The 18,524-nt window shown below is 48.0% G+C and overlaps 1 protein-coding gene across 3 annotated transcripts in view; it reads left to right on the top strand.

Annotated features, from left to right (window-relative positions):
* Positions 1 to 18,524, top strand: part of LOC148830794 (ankyrin repeat and SAM domain-containing protein 1A-like) — a 129,541-nt gene that overhangs the window by 42,791 nt on the left and 68,226 nt on the right. For all 3 annotated transcript variants that reach the window (XM_088921749.1, XM_088921748.1, XM_088921750.1), the window contains 8 exons: positions 38 to 113; positions 1,222 to 1,323; positions 2,230 to 2,322; positions 2,977 to 3,149; positions 3,828 to 3,893; positions 8,117 to 8,234; positions 10,918 to 10,967; positions 14,222 to 14,339. In XM_088921749.1, the coding sequence (XP_088777875.1) occupies positions 38 to 113; positions 1,222 to 1,323; positions 2,230 to 2,322; positions 2,977 to 3,149; positions 3,828 to 3,893; positions 8,117 to 8,234; positions 10,918 to 10,967; positions 14,222 to 14,339 (796 nt within the window). The remainder of the gene's footprint in view (positions 1 to 37; positions 114 to 1,221; positions 1,324 to 2,229; positions 2,323 to 2,976; positions 3,150 to 3,827; positions 3,894 to 8,116; positions 8,235 to 10,917; positions 10,968 to 14,221; positions 14,340 to 18,524) is intronic.

Raw genomic sequence — 18,524 nt, forward strand, 5'->3', positions numbered from 1 at the left:
TGCCCTCTTCCACGTTCTTAACGGCTCTGTTTTCCAGACGGAGAAGGGGAGCGCCCTGCACGAGGCGGCGCTCTTCGGGAAGAAGGACGTCGTGCAGAAGCTCCTGAGCGCAGGTCGGCCTGTCTTCTCGTCTTTTTTTTTTTTGCTGCCTTGTTTTTACATGGTTTTAAAAATAATAATGGCTTACACTTATATAGCGCTTTTTTTGGACACTCCACTCAAAGCGCTTTACAGGTAATGGGGTCTCCCCTCCACCACCACCAATGTGCAGCCCCACCTGGATGATGTGACAGTAGTCATAGTGACCAGTACCCTCACCACACACCAGCTATCAGTGGGGAGGAGAACAGAGTGATGAAGCCAGGTCAGAGATGGGGATTAATCAGAGATGGGGCAAATTTGGCCAGGACGCCAGGGTAACACCCCTACTCTTTTTGAGAAACACCTGGAATTTTTAATGACCACAGAGAGTCGGGACCTCGGTTTTACGTCTCAGCCAGAGGACGCCGACTTTTTACATTATCCTTTCCCTGTCACTATACTGGGGCATTAGGACCCACACAGACCGCAGGGTGAGCGCCACCTACTGGCCCTCACTAACACCTCTTCCAGCAGCAACCTTAATTTTCCCAGGAGGTCCCCCATCCAGGTACTGGCCAGGCTCACCCCTGCTGAGCTTCAGTGGGCTGCCAGTGGTGAGCTGCAGGGTGTTATGGGTGCTGGCTCTGGTTTTAGAGTGGAGTTTAGAGGGTCCGGTCCACAGCTCTGCTTCCTCTGTCCTGTCCTCTGGTGTTCATGCAGCTCAGGCAGTCAGTCAGCAGCTCTCAGCCAAACGAAGATTCAGTCACCTCCTTGCACTGTCTTTTTTGTTATTGAGAAGAATAACTGGTAATAACCAGACATACAAAACCTGGTCATTTTAATCTATTTTACGGTCTGCTAATCTTTGTATTTGAGTTCTAACATTCTTTGTCTATCTAGTTCTTTGTGCATTTCTGTCTGTGTCTTTATGTAATGTCTTGATTTTAAACTTAGATTTGTGGAAGGGTGGCACAGTGGTTAACATTGCTGCCTTGCAGTGCTGGAGCCCTAGGTTCAATTCCTTGGGTGCTGTCTGTGTGGAGTTTGCATGTTCTTAATGTGGGTTTCCTCTGGGCGCCATGGTTTCCCCCTACAGATTGAACTAAACTCCCATTTCTCCCTCTGCCCGTGTGTCAACAGGCATCACCGTGAACATTGTGGACAACAAGGGCCTGACGGCGCTGGACACGGTCAGAGAAATGCCCTCTCAGAAGAGCCGGGAGATAGCAGCTCTCATTCAGGGTGAGATCCTGGGCCAGCGCCCCTCCCATCTTAAGGGGGTGTGGTTCCGTTAAACTCTGCCCACTGTTACAGGTCGCGGTCTCTATTTTTCTAATTGAAGGTAAAGATTCATTAAGCATTTTACACTGGAATCGCCTTGTAAAGAGCCCTTCTTACCAAGCTCTCTACCGGCACAGGGCAGGTGCTCTTTGCCTGCTCCTCTGGCACTCCTGCTCTCTCTCCTTCTCTTACCTTGCGGCACGCAGTGAGGCCCGCTGGGCAGTGGGCAGGGGTACCCAGCAGAGCAGCGCTGCTTCTCTCTCTGGCAGTGGAGCTGCCACACGGGAAGCCAAGACAGTACTGGCCTGGAGGTATGGCGTCTGGACATCGGCCCTGGGGCTCTGGAGCAGTGTTCAGTGCTCTCTCTCCCACTCTCGAGTTGAGGCTTTGCAACGTCAGAGCCCGGATCGTGTCACTTGGCTCCACCGTCACAGGGGGCCAGATTGAAGTTAGTCTGCCCAGGGTTTCTTGGCTCTTGGGGATTCCCGTCACCCCAGAGCGCGCGACTGTGAGAGACCCGCCACTTCGTCAGGCCCTGCTGACTGTTCCTGTTGGGGGCTGTGGAGCTCACAGAGTCTCAGAAGATGAAATGGCTGAACCAATACTAGGGCATCGGTTTGGACAGCCTGATCCACAGGGAGCAGTGACACCATCTGCTCCACCAACACTTAAAGCAGCAAACTGGATTTCCTCATTGGCCTCCAGCCCCAGTGCTTCATAGCTGAAGACCCCCCTTCTCTTTTGTCATAGTAAAAGTTCTGCTTTTACCTTTTTTGCTTTGAATTGAATTGCACCCTGCACTTGTGACCTCGACACTGGCTATGATCTCGGTGAAGTCAGAGAAGGTTTATTTTCTGTGACTCACAGCTCACATGACAGGATGTAGTGGAGAATCCCAGAAGGCTCCTCTCCCACCCCTGGTTTCAGCCAGTCAGGAGAATCTAAATCTCAGGTCAAAAGGTAAGTGAGTCCCAGGTCAAAAGGTAGGGTTAACGTTGAATAAAAAATGTAGATCCTTCTCCCGTACTAATGGGTGGTGGCTCCACAGAGACACTGCAGACTAATTTGGACAGCTCGTCTGGTCCCCTTTAACGTCTGTCCCGGCTTCAGTGCTGTTGGTTCCTGTAAGTCAGTGTGTCCTTGATGTGTCAGTTTCTCTCCAGTTCCTGAAGCCGATGGATAAGTACTTCACTCAGGATCAATGTTTCTACCAGTGTGTCAGCATCTCTCTGGGTAATCTCTCTCTCACTCCTTCTTTCTGTTCAGTCCTCCGCACCTCTGTGGCATGGGTTTTGGCGTCTCCCTGTCTCGCTGGTGCAGGCCTCAGCGTCTCGCTGTTCCGCCGTCTCTCCCTGGCGCAGGCTTTGGCGTGTTGGCGTCTCCATGGCGCAGGCCTCGGCGTGTTGGCATGTGGCCTCGGCGTCTCGCTGTCTCGGCGTCTCCGTGGCGCGGGCCTCGGCGTCTCGCTGTCTCGGCGTCTCCGTGGCGCGGGCCTCGGCGTCTCGCTGTCTCGGCGTCTCCGTGGCGCGGGCCTCGGCGTCTCGCTGTCTCGGCGTCTCCGTGGCGCGGGCCTCGGCGTCTCCTCACTGCCTTTGTTTGCAACCTTTCCTGCAGGGGAGGTGGAGCAGCAGGTCTCGGAGCTGATGTCCGGGATGGTGCCACGGCCAGAGGAAGAGAGCCCCTATGAGGTGCTGTTCGAGGCCACATCCTGCCATTCCCTGGACAGCCTGGCCAGCGGCAAGTCCTCCGACCGCGACTCGGGACGTCCCGACAGCGTGGGAGGAAAGGTGAGCTGGGGGGGCAAGAGAGGCGAGGAGCTGGAACCACTGAACATGGACAATGACTTGTTGTAGATGGAAACATTTTCTTTGTTGTCCAAATAAAATATTTTAGGAACGAACGAAATATGGACGTTTGTTTTCCCCAACAACAGAACGAATATATTTTTGCCCTTCTGATTCCGAGTGGACAGTAGTTAATCGGATTGGTCACTTCTGCTACCCCTGTACCAGTGCAGGGAGACACAAGAAGGAGCCTGAGTGGCAGACCTGGGAATATCCCGTGCTTTGAGTGAACACTTTTACTAGTGGGTCACTTCTGGTGTGTTTGAAATGGTTATATGATTTCAGTTTCATTCCTGGAAATGGTGATGAAAACCCCTCTGACGCTGTGTTATAGGACGTTTTCCCCAGAAAGAATACAATTTGAAAATGAAACCATCACTCCCCTTTGTCCACCAGAGGGTGTAGGAGAGCCGTCTGAAAGCCCAGCTGGAATTTCTCTTTCATTTGTGACTGAATAGGCATCCTCTTTTGAGTTCTTTTGCAGCCTGAAAGCCTGAAAGAGAGACAGGTCTAGCACTCTGTCAGGTTTTTCAGAAATAAGCCCAGCATATGTCCATAACAAAATGGATTGCACACAGCCTGAGGCAGAACTGAACCCCGACGTGTTTGTTGTCGTTTCAGAGAGAGCGTCCACCACCGCCTTCGAAACCCCCGCCCGACCAGGACGAGGATCACATCGGCTCTGAGGTAACCCCAGGACGAAGGGACCGAACATTTCTACAGGCAGGAGGCGGCCCATGCGCTGCAGGAGCACAAAAAACGGTTTTATCAGTGTACACGGGAGTGAGATATGAGTGTGTGGTCTAGCCCGGTCACCAGAACAGTCTTGTAGACGTCAGCGAGTGAAGGGGGACAAGCGGCTCCTGAAGAAATGGTGTTGGTAGACCAGTAGGTGGCGCTCTTTCATCTGGTCTAGAATTTCTAAACCAGTACCACAGAATGGGTACTGTGCCGTAGAAGGTACTGTCCATCAGCTAAGACTTTGAACCAGGGGCGTAGCCGGGAATTGGTTTTTGGGTGGGCCTGTGCAAAAGTAAGTCTTAACTGACCGTCCTGCCAGCACAGGGGCATCCCTCCAATTTACAATCCAATCCTCGAGCGGTATAATCAAACAGCAGAATTAGCGGAACCTTATATATACTGTCTCTCTTTCTCACACACAGGTTAAGCAACAATTACCTAGGCTGCCGAACGCCACTGTGCCACGGCAGACAAACACAAAAAAAAAATCAGTGCCTACCTCTGTTGTGAGGTTTTGGCCTTCTAGACCAGAAGCACTTGGAATTGAATATGGCGATAATCTCGTCACTTAGAGAGTTGGCACATACCCGTTCAAATACCAGCTAGTTTGCAAAGGTCTCTCATGAGGACTTTGTCTTTAGCTAAAGAAAAGCTGCAAGAGCTCATTTTCACTTGTTGCTTGTAACAGTTCTAAGTATTTCGTATAGCTGCTTTTAGATTGGTAGTTTCACGACTTACTCTGAAGTTAATATTTTATTGCAAAACACAATGAACACAGCGCAGATTCAAAGTCCATCCGAAATATTGTATTTAAAATGCCATGCAGGGTTCACCTTGCCTTTAAATATTCAGCGGACTTTAGCATAACATACCAGAAGAACGTGCACACACGTAGGGGTTTCGGGGGTTGGAGTAAATGCATCTCCCCAAGGGTAATATCGATTGAGGTGCCGTGAGAATAAAAACTGCGAAGGTATTGAAATATTAAGTTCTGAAGATCTTGTTTGATCCTTCATGATGCTTTTAAACTTGTATGAAACCCACAAAATTAGTATTCTATTTTCGATGCCAAAAGACACCTAATTTGGTAATTCGTGACTTACATCCCACAAGACTTAACACTGAATTGGTATAGTCGCATTACAGTGCTAACCAATTCATCGTACCTTTCATTGCAAGAATGGTCTGCTAATAAAAGCGTCAAATACATACTTTGGATGTATTTTAGCTCTGTAAATGTCATTCACTTAAAAATACTGCAGGGCATTTAGAGGCAATATGAATAGTTTTCTGTAAAATGCACACTCGCATCTATCCATCAATACTATCTTAATGTTATTCATGCATTCCAAAACTTGTAATTTGTTTACAGGAGAAATTCTACAATCTCTTCGTGCTTAACTCCTACAGGTCGAGCACGTATCGAGCTGCTACAAGCAAACGCGTGCGCTGCCCCTTGTGTTCCAGAAACACTTGTGTTCAAGAAGCCAGCTGTACTCCTTAAAACCCAAGATGCCTGTAGCATCTCATGTGTCTTATTTGTTTCGGGACTGGTCAGGTCATCTACACGCGGCTTATTGAAAAATGGAGATACTGTATATGCATTTGTTTTGCCATGTTGGCTAATAAACCAAAAACCTAGCACTAGATAGCTCTAAGAGTGTCTGACGACAACGATAGCCAATTAGGCTACGGCTACCCCTGCACCGCCCCACCACATTTACATAATCTTCTTATTGGTCACAGAAGGTACAGATACATGCTTGAGTTAAGCATGGAGGTCAAGCTGTCTCTGTGTTTCAACAAAATTGAAATGGAAGTGAAACTCAAAAGAGAGCTCAGTCCTATATAGCACCCCTGTTTTTTATACTCTAGTAGATGGTACAGTAATGTTTCCATCAAAAGTCATATTAATGCAATCATGGCTGTCTCTCTTGAATTAGAGAGAAATTAGCAAAAATCTGTTCCAGCTGAAAGTAATTTTCAACAATTTTGTAGCCTTCATGCCTGACTTTAACCAAGCAGAAATGCATAAAGAACCAATGTATGGAGCTAAATATTCATTTTTACAGAGCACTGCTGTATCGAAAAGTTCAGCTTTGACATAAAATCTGATTGCAGTTGAACACCAAGCTCAAAAGAGAGCTGGCATAAACACAGTGATACTCTGCCTAGTGTGCATTACACTAGTGTACAGTGATGTGGAAAACAAAGAACAACATCTTAAAAATCTGTGGTTCTACATATTAATACAAATCTGACTTCACCTAGTCCTCACCAAGTCATAACAGTAGATAAATCTAACTTCATTTGACAAATAACGAACACAAATTTTATGATGTCCTTATTCAAGAAACAGAGATGAAGGTCAGATATGTCTTAATATGTGAAAACAGACTTGTAAGGGGGTGTGCTTTCTTTTTCACATCACTGTATGGCCTTGTGTGTATCACACAGGACACAAACATTTGTGCAGCTGGTTCAGATCTAGGGAAATGAAGGATACATATTGTGGGAGAACTGAAGAAATCCACTGTTTGGGGGTTTTATTATGATTTTCATGTTTTTTTAAAGATGCTGTCTAGAGAGATCTGTGATTTTTGTTTTCAAAGAACCACAGAAGACAGTCAGATGCAGTTGGATCTTTTTCAAGTGAGATCCCTTCAGAGTTTCGGTTGGCCATGCAGTTTCACAAAACGAGCCATGAAATTCATCTAAAAACTTGTTAGATTGTGAAGCTGGCCGCCAGCTTCAGGCTGTGGTCCCTCTGCAGTGCATACGATTACAGATCTATCTGTGAGCGCGCCTGTGTCTTGTCAGTAAAGAGAGCCCCCATCACCACTGAAGATGCAGTGTGCTGTCTCCAGGGAAGATTTGGACTAACAGGTTCGATCAATTAATGACACTAATCATAGCGCCTGGCTTCTCCACTATGTAGCTCTTGAAGAAAACAGGACTAACGTAGGTCTATAAGTATGCGTGTTTGGTCCCGGCTCAAAGATGGCAGCTTATTTGAAGTGCTGTAGACTTGTCACAACCCAGCTCCCTATCTCCCCAATCTCCCAGATGGCTCGGCTAACCAACCGAGACAGGACCATAATTGAAAGCACTTGTACCGCTGCATGTCAATACACTGCAAGTACAAACTACAAAACCGACCCCTCCTCCCCCTGTCCTCTCAGAGCGTCAGTTCTTTCTTATACATATTCATGCATTGAGTCGCAGAGGCCATCCTAGTATGCAGGCGAGCTAGCGAGGCTCCATTTCGAGCCACACTGGCGTTATGAAAGTCCAGGCCTTGGGGATTAAAGGGAACTGTATTTATTCAGACTCCCTCTCCAATTTCTTTTCAACCCGGTGTGTCACAGTGAGGCAAAGGAGAAGTGTAGTAGGAATATCCCAGTTTATATAGCAACCGTAGTCGGTCAGATCCAGTGTTTTGGCATTTCTAAACCAGGCGAAGATCTAGACGACGATAAGGGGAGGAAATGCCAAACTTAAACCCACCTAAATAAAAACGGGATTTGTACCAAGCTTGATTTTTACCTTGCGATAGTCTTCAAGGCCAGTGTTGAATTCAAACGTGGCCCGCCTTTAATTTGTTTGGAAGGGCTAGCCAAGTGTCATTAAGAACACGCGTAGGGTTGCAAGCGAGAAGAGGACATTCAGCGCGTCTGTCGTGCTCTGTTACGAGTAGCAAAGAGATGCGAGGATCTCCTCCGCCTGTTTCTCGAAAGAAGCCCGAGTATCGGCTTCAACACCATGGGTAGCTTGTTCCAGCCTCCCTCAGCCCCTTGCAGTTAAAGCCCCTGATTCCAGTTTTGCATTTCATGGATTTTCCTGTACTTGTCCTCTTGATTTTGTAAGTGAATTAAAATCATTAGTCTCTGCAAAAAAACAACAACCTTGTGCCACATGAATCACGTGGTTGCTTGTCATACATTAATATTACACCCTGGATGCATCGGCTTAAGTGAAATGTTCGCCTCTAATACCGCTTTATCTGCAAGTGTGCTGCAGCTGTCCCAGGCTTGTGCTCTAGTGCACAGTTCTGGGGCGTCATCATGCCAGTCTGCTCATGCAGCTGCTTTCGGAGATGTTTTGACCTGCAGGTTTTTCTGCGTGGCCAGGTGGCGGCGCTGTGGCATCATTCTGTTGCTGTGTTCCAGGGGCTGTACGTCAACAGCCGGATTGCTGACAGGGAGGGGGAGGAGGACCACCCCTATGAGCTGCTGCTGTCGGCGAAAACCAAGATCCCCCCTGGACAAGAGCCTCCACTCCGCACAGGTACAGCAGACCCAACCTGCAGCCCCCGCGGGCAGCGCTTTGAACACGAGGAAACACGAGCCTGCGCTGCGAGACGGGAAGGTTTGGAAGGGCTTGCTGTGTCCAGCCGAAGATGGCCCAAGTTGTTTGGTGGCAGAGGGTAGCGTCGCCGTGCTGGCATGGCGTGATCGTGCACAAAGGCAGAGACAGCGGTTGCTCACTGCCGTCCACGGCCAAGACGACCTCCTGGCAAAGCACGACTGTAATTTCCAAAGATGCAGACCATCTCTTGTGGGTGTACGGATTCAGAAGCAGGAGGAAGGAGCAGTGCGAGACATCCCTGTGGTAGCAGAGCTCGGGGGAGACACCTAATCCATTTAGTCACTGAGGAGGGACAGTTGGCCAGAATGGTCTGTGGCACCTGTGAGTCTCAAAAGAAACAGGATTAGCCAGTTCAGAGCCGCCATCTTCCAATGGCTGTTTTTGAAAGTGCAGGTACAGTGGAGATGAACCCTGCTTATGTTGTAGTGGGAGGGGAGTTGAACTGGAAGCTCCATGACACTCGCAAAAGAAGTTCTGAAGTGTCTGTAACTGTGAGTGCCTAACTGGGCTGCGCTCACACAGGCCCGATGTGTTACCCTGCAATGTTGTCTTTTTCCCCAACACTTGGTTAGAAGTGCCTGCGATGGAGCCCTGACAGCACTAACACTGTGCACAGTCTGATGTGCAGCCAGATACCAGAGGGCTGTTTCTTACCCTACAAGCTTATTCCCGCGGTTTGTTTCTGATCCTTTGATTCATTCTACGCTTAACAGGATTAGGCGCTGTACATGAGTTATTGTAGAGGAGGGTCATGAACTCCTGGATGTGAGGCTTTCTGGTCTTTTTTTGTACAGATTGTTTGTGTTCTGTTGGTGGGTTTAGCACTTTGGTTTTGTTTTGGCTCAGCTGCCACAGCATTTACCAGAGCTCCGTGGCTAAGGATCTGCGCTTGTGGCTGGAATGTTGCCGGTTCGAATCCCGCAGCCGGCAGAGGAATCCTACTCCGTTGGGCCCCAGAGCAAGGCCCTTAACCCCAACTGTTCCAGGGGTGCCATATAAATGGGTGTCTTTTCACCTTTTTTCCTTAATAACAAGCTAAAGGAACTGCAAAAAGGCCTCCTTGGAGCTGCCCAGCCTGCTCCAGTTTCTCGTTTCTGTTCTTGAGCCCTGTGACCCCGTCAATCTGCAGTCCTGCCCCTCCTGCCTGATGCGCCTGTATGCATTATGAATGCATTCATTAAACATTGATTTGACAAATCAGCGCTCCAGTGAATGAGCCTTGCAGATAAACAGGTCCCTGGCATACAGATTAATAAACCACAGGGCTGCAGCTGCAAGGTTTTAAACAGCGGTTTTGCTGGGTTGCTTTCGAAAAAGCAGAGCTTGAAGGGAATATTTTCTTACCAGCTCTCATTTTTTCGCTGCTGGTAGTTCTGAAGGTCTTGTCAGCCACCCCTTCCTACCAGCCTCTCCTGAAAAAAAAAAACGCTTCCTTAGGTATCAACTTCTTAGTTTTCCCCGCACAGCATTTGTCATTTTTGCGTTCGTGCTGGGCCGTGTCTTAAAAATGCAAACACAGTTTGTCTGACATCAGCGGTTAAGAAGCAGGGCAGAAAATGCATTGAGTACAGCACACTCCCTTATCTTTTGCATTTCTTATGCCATTGGCTCTTAAGCAAACCAGATGCCTTGGGGGAAGACTTTCCATCACCAGCTCAGAATGAGCCCTGGATGGGCTGTCCAGTGGTCTCCTGAAGCAGTTCCTTCTGCTTAAGCCCCGGCACTATCACTGCCTATAGTGCATATATTTCTTAGCACGATACCCCACCTCCTCCTGCTGAGCCTGCCTGAAGATCTGGATTCTGGTACAAGCATCCCTGCCTGGCTCAGCTCTATAGCTCTTCTGATCAGTGCCCAGTCAGAGCCTGAGCTCAGGAGTGAGCATTAACTGGGTGGCTGCTGGCCGGAGCAAACAAGCAAATAAGTCAGTAACCTTGCAGCTGCTTAAGGCAAGGCTGTGCAGTTCTGGTCCTGGAAGGCCAGTGTGTGTGGACAGGTTTTCCTTCTGATTCAGCTCATAATGATATAAAGCAGCTGCTTAATGCCCTAACTGGACCAGTTTAGCAGCTTTTCCCAGCTCTTCAGGTGCTGCTGCTTTAAAGAGACCAGGAAAACCTGCGTGCACACACAAGGACCCCCCAAGACCAGGACTGGACACCTCTGGCTTCAGGCATTAGCGTGCAGAGGATGCTTGAAGCCCAGGATTCCCAGCTGTGGCCTTGGTGATCTCAGGGTCCAGAATCCGGCAGGTTTTCCTCTTTACATTGTTGACTGTGTAAGCCTGCAGAGAAGGGCTAACTGGTAAGATCAGATCAGTTTCGCTTTTGTCCTAGGTGTAGAGCTGTCTTTAACTTGAAACCGTGAAAACCTGGTATCCATCACAGGGTCTGGAGGTGGGTATCTCAGTTGTAAGCGCAACAAGTCCTTAGTCGTGCAGCTTGTCAGTGCATAGATAAAAACACAAGGCACCAGGCTGATCCTTTGAGGCAGTTTCCTGTGTTGTTGTCTGTTATCCTGATAACAGGTGTCAGATCTGCTGTTGTCTTTGTGGTCCTGGCAGGTCCTTCCTGTTGCTGACATGCTCTTTTCTGCTCTCTTACAGACAAGGACAAGGATGCCGCCCCCCAACCTTCACACTGCCTCCTACCTCAGGTACGGTTGCCTGTCCCCATACCCCTCCCCCAGCTGGGACCCCAACTCACCCTGAAGAGGCGTCTTGTCTGTCTGCAGAAATAATGAGTCTGCTCAGCAGTTTTTCTCTTCTTCCTTTTTTTTTTTAAGCGTGCAAATTAAATCAGTCCTTTGTGGTTCCTGAACATCAAGCATGCAAAGGCATTCCTGCCAAACGGTATTACTACAGTGCTCTTTTCATCCAAACATATGGCTTCACACACAATCACGTGCCCAGTATTTTGCTCTTGCTTAAGCGAGAGCAGGTCCTGCAAGCCATGAAGCGAAGCAGTTTCAGCCAGGATGCACACATTTTTTACTCGCCAGAGTCAAGATTCCTCAATCAACTCTAGAAGAAAAATCATAGGCGCTCTCACAGCTAAAAAAACACTTGGGGCTTCCCAGTGCCGTCCCATCAGGAGTTGTAATTATGCGCCGCAGCTCTGGCGTGGATCTCTGGGATTCCCACTGGATCACACATCTGGCAACAGCTGGGTTCAAAGTGGACTTGGCTGAAAATTTAAGCAAACAAATTAGTGACCAAATTTTAATTAGACAGACATTTGAACTGAATGACAGGCTTGCTGTTAGGAGTGCATCTGTACATAAAAAAATCTCTTTTACTCACTGTGCTGAAAAACAGGGTCTGACCTATTTTGTTCAGAAGTCTTCAGTATAGGGTTGTCCTTGTATACAAAGTTAAGAGACCATTTGGCTCATCTAGCCCCTGCGAGATTATTTGTTACCTTTTTGTGTTCATACTGCATGTTCCTGTTAGAAATACAGTAATCCAGCTTTTATTCATTTATCTATCCTTGCTCTGCAATGGTGCTGATTGTGAGCTCTTCTGGTACAGTGGGCGTGTCCCTGTGAGGCAGGACAGTAGCCACTCTCTGGTGCAGTGGGCGTGTCCCTGTGACATGACAGTAGCTACTCTGGTGCAGTGGGCGTGTCCCTGTGACATGACAGTGGCTACTCTGGTGCAGTGGGCGTGTCCCTGTGACATGACAGTGGCTACTCTGGTGCAGTGGGCATGTTTCTGTGTGGCAGGACAGTAGCCACTCTCTGGTGCAGTGGGCATGTCCCTGTGTGGCAGGACAGTAGCCACTCTCTGGTGCAGTGGGCGTGTCTCTGTGTGGCAGGACAGTAGCCACTCTCTGGTGCAGTGGGCGTGTCTCTGTGTGGCAGGACAGTAGCCACTCTCTGGTGCAGTGGGCATGTCCCTGTGAGGCAGGACAGTAGCCACTCTCTGGTGCAGTGGGCGTGTCCCTGTGAGGCAGGACAGTAGCCACTCTGGTGCAGTGGGCGTGTCCGTGTGTGGCAGGACAGTAGCCACTTTCTGGTGCAGTGGGCGTGTCCGTGTGTGGCAGGACAGTAGCCACTTTCTGGTGCAGTGGGCGTGTCCGTGTGTGGCAGGACAGTAGCCACTCTCTGGTGCAGTGGGCGTGTCCGTGTGTGGCAGGACAGTAGCCACTCTCTGGTGCAGTGGGCGTGTCCCTGTGAGGCAGGACAGTAGCCACTCTCTGGTGCAGTGGGCGTGTCCCTGTGAGGCAGGACAGTAGCCACTCTGGTGCAGTGGGCGTGTCCGTGTGTGGCAGGACAGTAGCCACTTTCTGGTGCAGTGGGCGTGTCCGTGTGTAGCAGGACAGTAGCCACTCTCTGGTGCAGTGGGCGTGTCCCTGTGAGGCAGGACAGTAGCCACTCTCTGGTGCAGTGGGCGTGTCCCTGTGAGGCAGGACAGTAGCCACTCTGGTGCAGTGGGCGTGTCCGTGTGTGGCAGGACAGTAGCCACTTTCTGGTGCAGTGGGCGTGTCCGTGTGTGGCAGGACAGTAGCCACTCTCTGGTGCAGTGAGTATGTCCCTGTGTGGCAGGACAGTATCTAATTTCTAAGGATGTCAAAGCTGGTTATGCGATCTACTCATTAATCAATCTGATATTAGTTATTGTGTATCTGTGTAAACTGTACTAGCCTTTTTCCTTCAAATTCAAACATCAGACCTGAGTCTGATATCTAACTTCAACAGCCTTCACAATGATTTGATGCTGCTGCTCTTTTAATTAAGACAGGCCCACTAGCCTTTGGCAAAGCTGCTGAATGATTGAACTGTCAGTTTGGGAACACAGAGCTCCCCTTGCAGAAAGAAAGTTGTCAAGGACTGTGGCTGGTTCGGAATGCTTAAAAGCCCATGCACCCTTATCTATCTGTGTGAAAGTGAAAGGCCAGGGGCCTGTAGCCCATTCTGATGCCTTGGCTGTGCCTTTTTTATAAAAGGACTTTTTCCAGATTACCTGAGGCTGATTTGAATGAATGATTATATTTATTTCTAGAAACGTTATAAGATTCAGGTGAGGCACTTTGCTCCAAGTGACAACAGCAGTGTCTCACTAGGGAATTTGAACCCACTACCTGCCGGTTGTAAGTCCAGATACATAAATGCTCTTCCATACTTTGGCCCCGTAAAATATTTTTTAAAAATAGGGTGGCCTGTACTGTACAGACCTCTCTCCAGCGGTAGTTTCAGCAGCTCTAAGGACATGGACATTCATTTCCTGGAGTCGCTGCTTTAAGCTTCTCCACCCTTTGAGGTGCAGTTCTTTAGCTGGGCCAGTAGGGTGCACTGTGATGTGCCCACCCCAACTCTTTGAATCAGTGCCCAGAACTTGTACAGCAAGTGATGTGCTTAACAGAGAGGTGTTGTGTGAACTGCTGGAGGCTGCCTGCAGCATGGTACTGGATGTGTAAGCACACTTAGATAGTGCAGTCCTGCGACTGGTCCAGGACCATTTTTCACTAAAGAATGGAGTTTGGAAAGTAGGAAGAGTTGGCTGTTAACATCCGCCACTTACTGTTTAAGACAGACATGGCCTTCGTTGGAGTATTGTCTGTTCCTTGCTTGAGATCCTCACCTGTTTTCCTCCCCACAATGGCCTTATCATCTACCACTTCTCCTTATCTTCAAAATGATTGTGCTCTTCTCTGCCTTGTTACCTCTTGGCGAAGTTTCTCGCCGTCTCTTACTGCCAGCTCATTCATCTCCCCCCATCCTGATCTCATGATTCTCTACCCTTCCTGTCTCCTAACAACACATTAGCTGCGAGTCCTTTTCGGGAAACCTACTCATCCAGTTTCCGTTTTTTTTTTTTAAACCACATTTGTGTCGCACTTCTGCGTTTTGCCAACGGCGATGGACTGTAGGTTCTTCTCTGAGGGGTGTCCCATCTGTCTCTCCCGCAGTCTCACCAAAAGACAGCCCCGCCCCACGACCTGCGACCCTCGGGCCAGCCCTGTGATTCGCTGAAGCTGCCAGGAGCGACCCTGGGCCCCGGACGGCCAGGCCCTTCTGCCTCAGGAGGTGAGCGCTGCCAAATCATTCATTTACATCCCCTGCTTTCAGAGCTGGCAGTATTTTAACCCCTGCCGGCTTGTAATTGGTATTTTGCAGATCCCCAGTTTCGAGCCTTAAGGAATTTGTGAATTGCAAAAAAATATTGCTCCCACATAATGAATAGTTCTCCACACATCTGATGTCATAGTGGGGCCTGTGAGAAATAGACCCAGCTCTGCCTGCTCTATCAAATCGATTCACTCAGACTGGCAGTGTCCTAAACGCTGGCGCTTGAGAGCCACAGCCCTCCAGATGTTTTTGTTGGTATTTTGTCTTGATTTGTTTTTGAACTAGTCAAATAACATGTTCGCATATGATAGATAGATACTTTATTGATCCCGTGAGGGAAATTGCAGTGCAACAGCAGCTTAACACAGGCAACACAGCACACTGTAACGAAATGATACAGTAGTACAACAATACAATACAGTCAGTACAGTCAGTGTGAAGTGCACTAAGAAGAGTTGCTCACAGTCCAGAATATACAATGAACAAACCAGAACAGTACACAAAAAGTTGTATTTTTTCTCAGAGAAGTGATATCATAAGAGCATCACTTCAAAAAGTGATGAAAGTTGTCCAGTTAAAGCCGTTGGGGATCTGTGGTTTGGATTTCTCCAGAAAAGGCCCTGCCATCCTAGTCTATCATGTGATGCCTTTCTGTGCTTCACTTTTTCCAACCATGTGCATGAATACCAGGCTCTTCCTCACCCTGAGAGGTGAAATCCCAGTCCAGACAATCTGCCAGGTCACACTGTGTCCAGGATCCTTCCTTAAATAGCTGGGTGATGAATGGTTTAGGCAGACGCCTTTATTTAAGGCAGGTGACATTGAATTTTCTCAGTTTGGCAGTCAGCTGTAAATAAATTAGCGCTGAGGCACAGGGCCCTATAAAACGCACAAGGACATAAAGTTGCCAAGCAAGAGGAGGTCTTTCATCCCGTCGACATTAATTGCTCATGGATCCAAGGATCTCCCACCCGGCTTCAGCATCAGCTGGGCTGCTTGTTCCATCCTCCCAGTAGAGTACAATCCAGGGTCCTAGGATTTTCCAGTTCCTGGGTGCTTAAATCCAAATACCACTGTCGGAAACAAGTCTACAGGCAATACAAGAATAATGATTCATTTCTAACCTCTTTATTACCAATTCAGGGTTACACACACACACACAAACACACACACACACACAACCAGAGGAAACCAGAGCACCCAGAGAAGACCCTCATACAAACTCCACACAGATAGAACCCCAGGCCCAGAATTGAACCCTGGGCCAGCAATGCCAAACACTGCGCCACAATGAAAATCAAGAACATCATCAATTAAAAAATGACTGTATATATCCTGCAGAGCCTTACAGGTCCGTGGGATAGGTTGCAGGTGAGCAAATTCTGCACGATCAGTCGATCAGTGGGCTTTGTTTTGCAGATTGTGAGATTTTGTACATGCACATGGTGTTGCTTTGGTCAATTCAAAAAGCAGACCTGTAGCACAGAAGATAAACCAGGAACCAGTGGGGTTGTGTGGCAATCCTCTAATTTGAGCTTCTCCTGTCCTGGGACCACTTCTCTGGACCTGGAAAATGCACAGAAAAAGGAACAGAATCCATTGTATCCAAATAGCTATTATTGACCTAGCTCTGGGGTGAGTATTGTTTTCCTGCAAGTGTGCGGGGCAGAAGTATGACATACAGTGTTTGAATTGATGGGAGTGGCGTTTCCTTTGTTACAAAAGCAGTCCCACTGGGAGAGTGGGGCGTTCCTCTTCTTAAGGTGTCCACAAAGACTGTTTTGCTTAAAAAAACAGGCTTCCTGTAAGTCTTTCAAGATCACCCCCCACCCTAGATTGGCGAAGCGGGGCCTCCTTGTACCTGCAGCCCAGATCTGGGAGACCCTTGATTAGCTGAAACGTTCCTCAGCTGCACCCCGCACGCATGTGGGCCATCTCACAGACACATTACAGAGGAACGTGCTGCCCTGTCTCCTTGGATTCACACTCTGCTCAGGCCTATCTCCAGTCGAGCTGTAACCCCCCCCCCCCCCCCCCGCACTGTGAAAGTCAGCTGTGTCCAAAAGCCTCTGTAGCCTGAGAACCGCAGCCCCTCGCCCACACTTCATCCTATCCGAAGTTTACAGCACTTAAAAACCTACCAGTCTGGGGGGTGGGTGAGCTGGGGCTTCCATTCGCAGACTCCCATTGCATAGCAGTCTGATCTTTTCCGGGTTTTACAAGGTTGAGGTTCGTTGTGCTGTTTCTGCTGCCGGAGCTTTGACTCTTGTCTGTCTGGTGTTTTGGATACAGTGCCCTCTGGATTTGTTCAAATGCCCAGTTAAGTAGGAACAAAAGACATACAGTACAGCACAGAATTTATGGATTGGATGATCGCTTGCTAAAACCGATTCTAAAATTGTTACACTCTAATTGTAGTAGCAGTGCAGAAAAAGTCTTTGTCATAAATAAGTTTAGAAAACACGAGATTCACATTTATTCACACCTCTTAATATGGCTTTTGTTAAAAAAAATCTACAGTAACATTTTGCTCTTTGAAAGTGCAGTGGAAATCCGTTGAACCATGTAGATGCCTCAGAAGGTTTTCCATTTACCTGGGGTATCAATGGAGATAACAGGCTTAAGATGTTCAGTAGTAGCAGTATTGTTTTAATGTTAGAGAGCTCTCAGAAGACTGCTATTGGAGGGGTGGCTATAATGCAATCCACATTTTAATCCACTGTAATCCTGCCAGAGGAGGATTTGCAAAATACTGTCACCAATGGGGGTTACTAAAAATTGTGAATTTCAGGAATTGACGGCGCGGTGAAGTCAATAAGTAAAATAATTTTTCATAAACCCCAACTTGTAAGTGATTTCTCCAGAATACACCCAAGCATTTGGTATAATTAAGAGGCACGTGAATTGTTTATTCTCTGGCACAGCTTTGTTGAAAAGAGTAATAATCCAGGCAGACATGGTTAAACAAATGTTTATTAATAATGACAAGACAAACACTACACACAACGAAGCATACAACACAAAAGTTACATATTTACAAAATGTACGAACAAGGCATTCCACAGGCCTAACGTTCTAATCACCCAGAAAAAATCCCAGACTGCTACTATTGAATTCCCTAAATGCCCACAGAGGCCACAATGATAGATAAGATGCCTTCTTAATAATGCAACACAATACAACCTGCAGTTAAATCTCTGCCACTGCAAACCCAGATGCCACAAAATAAATCGGGGCCTATCCCTCGATTCTAGAAATACACCCAGAAGCAGGAAAGACATCTCTGACTGAGGTATCATTTATAATAATAATAATAATAATAAACTTTGTTTATATAGTGCCTTTAAAGGTGGCTTTTCAAAGCACTTTACAGAATGCCAACAATAAATAAAAAGAATGCACAAGATAAACCACAATTACAATACACAGAGGAGACTGTGGATGGTGGTACTAACAAAAGTAGAAGGGTAAAGAATGGAACCAGTTAAGTAAAAGCTCTTCGAAAGAAGAAGGTTTTGAGTCTGGATTTGAAGGAGTTTAGAGAAGGTGACTCTCTCAGATCTGCCCAGCAATCATTTGCCCAGGACATCCAAAAGCTTCTTTTGCCCAGGAAACCCAAGTTCCCCAAAAACACTGAATAGCAAGCTCTCTTTAGCAAGGTTCTAATACTTAGCTCTGATTAGGCTTCGTTTGGATGATCATGAAGTAGGGGCTCTCGCCTGGTGCAAGCTTCAAGTCACTATTCCTCCTGACTGCTCTTGTCACACACTGCTGTGTGTGTTCTGGAACTGGGCACGCACTCTGGCTTTTCGCCATGTTCTCTTTAGAACTCCATCAGGGTTCGGTGGGCCTAAATCCGCCAGCAGCTTGCTTTTGGTTGGCTCCTGCATGTTGGCAGAGTTGTAAATGAGAGGGGTGTGACTTCCCTAGGTGGTTGTCCCTCTCTGTGGAGTTTGCAGCTTGCCGAGTGGGGAATGTGTGTGACAGGTTGTGTCCAAGGTGGCATGTGTACAGGTCCTAAGGAGGGGGTGTCCGCAGATCCTTGGGGGGGTGTGTGTCCGCAGATCCTTGGGGGGGTGTGTGTCCGCAGATCCTTGGGGGGTGTGTGTCTGCAGATCCTTGGGGGTGTGTGTCCGCAGATCC

This window comes from Atractosteus spatula, chromosome 7 (genome assembly GCF_055471065.1).
Source record: "Atractosteus spatula isolate fAtrSpa1 chromosome 7, fAtrSpa1.hap1, whole genome shotgun sequence".
Taxonomy (NCBI): domain Eukaryota; kingdom Metazoa; phylum Chordata; class Actinopteri; order Semionotiformes; family Lepisosteidae; genus Atractosteus; species Atractosteus spatula.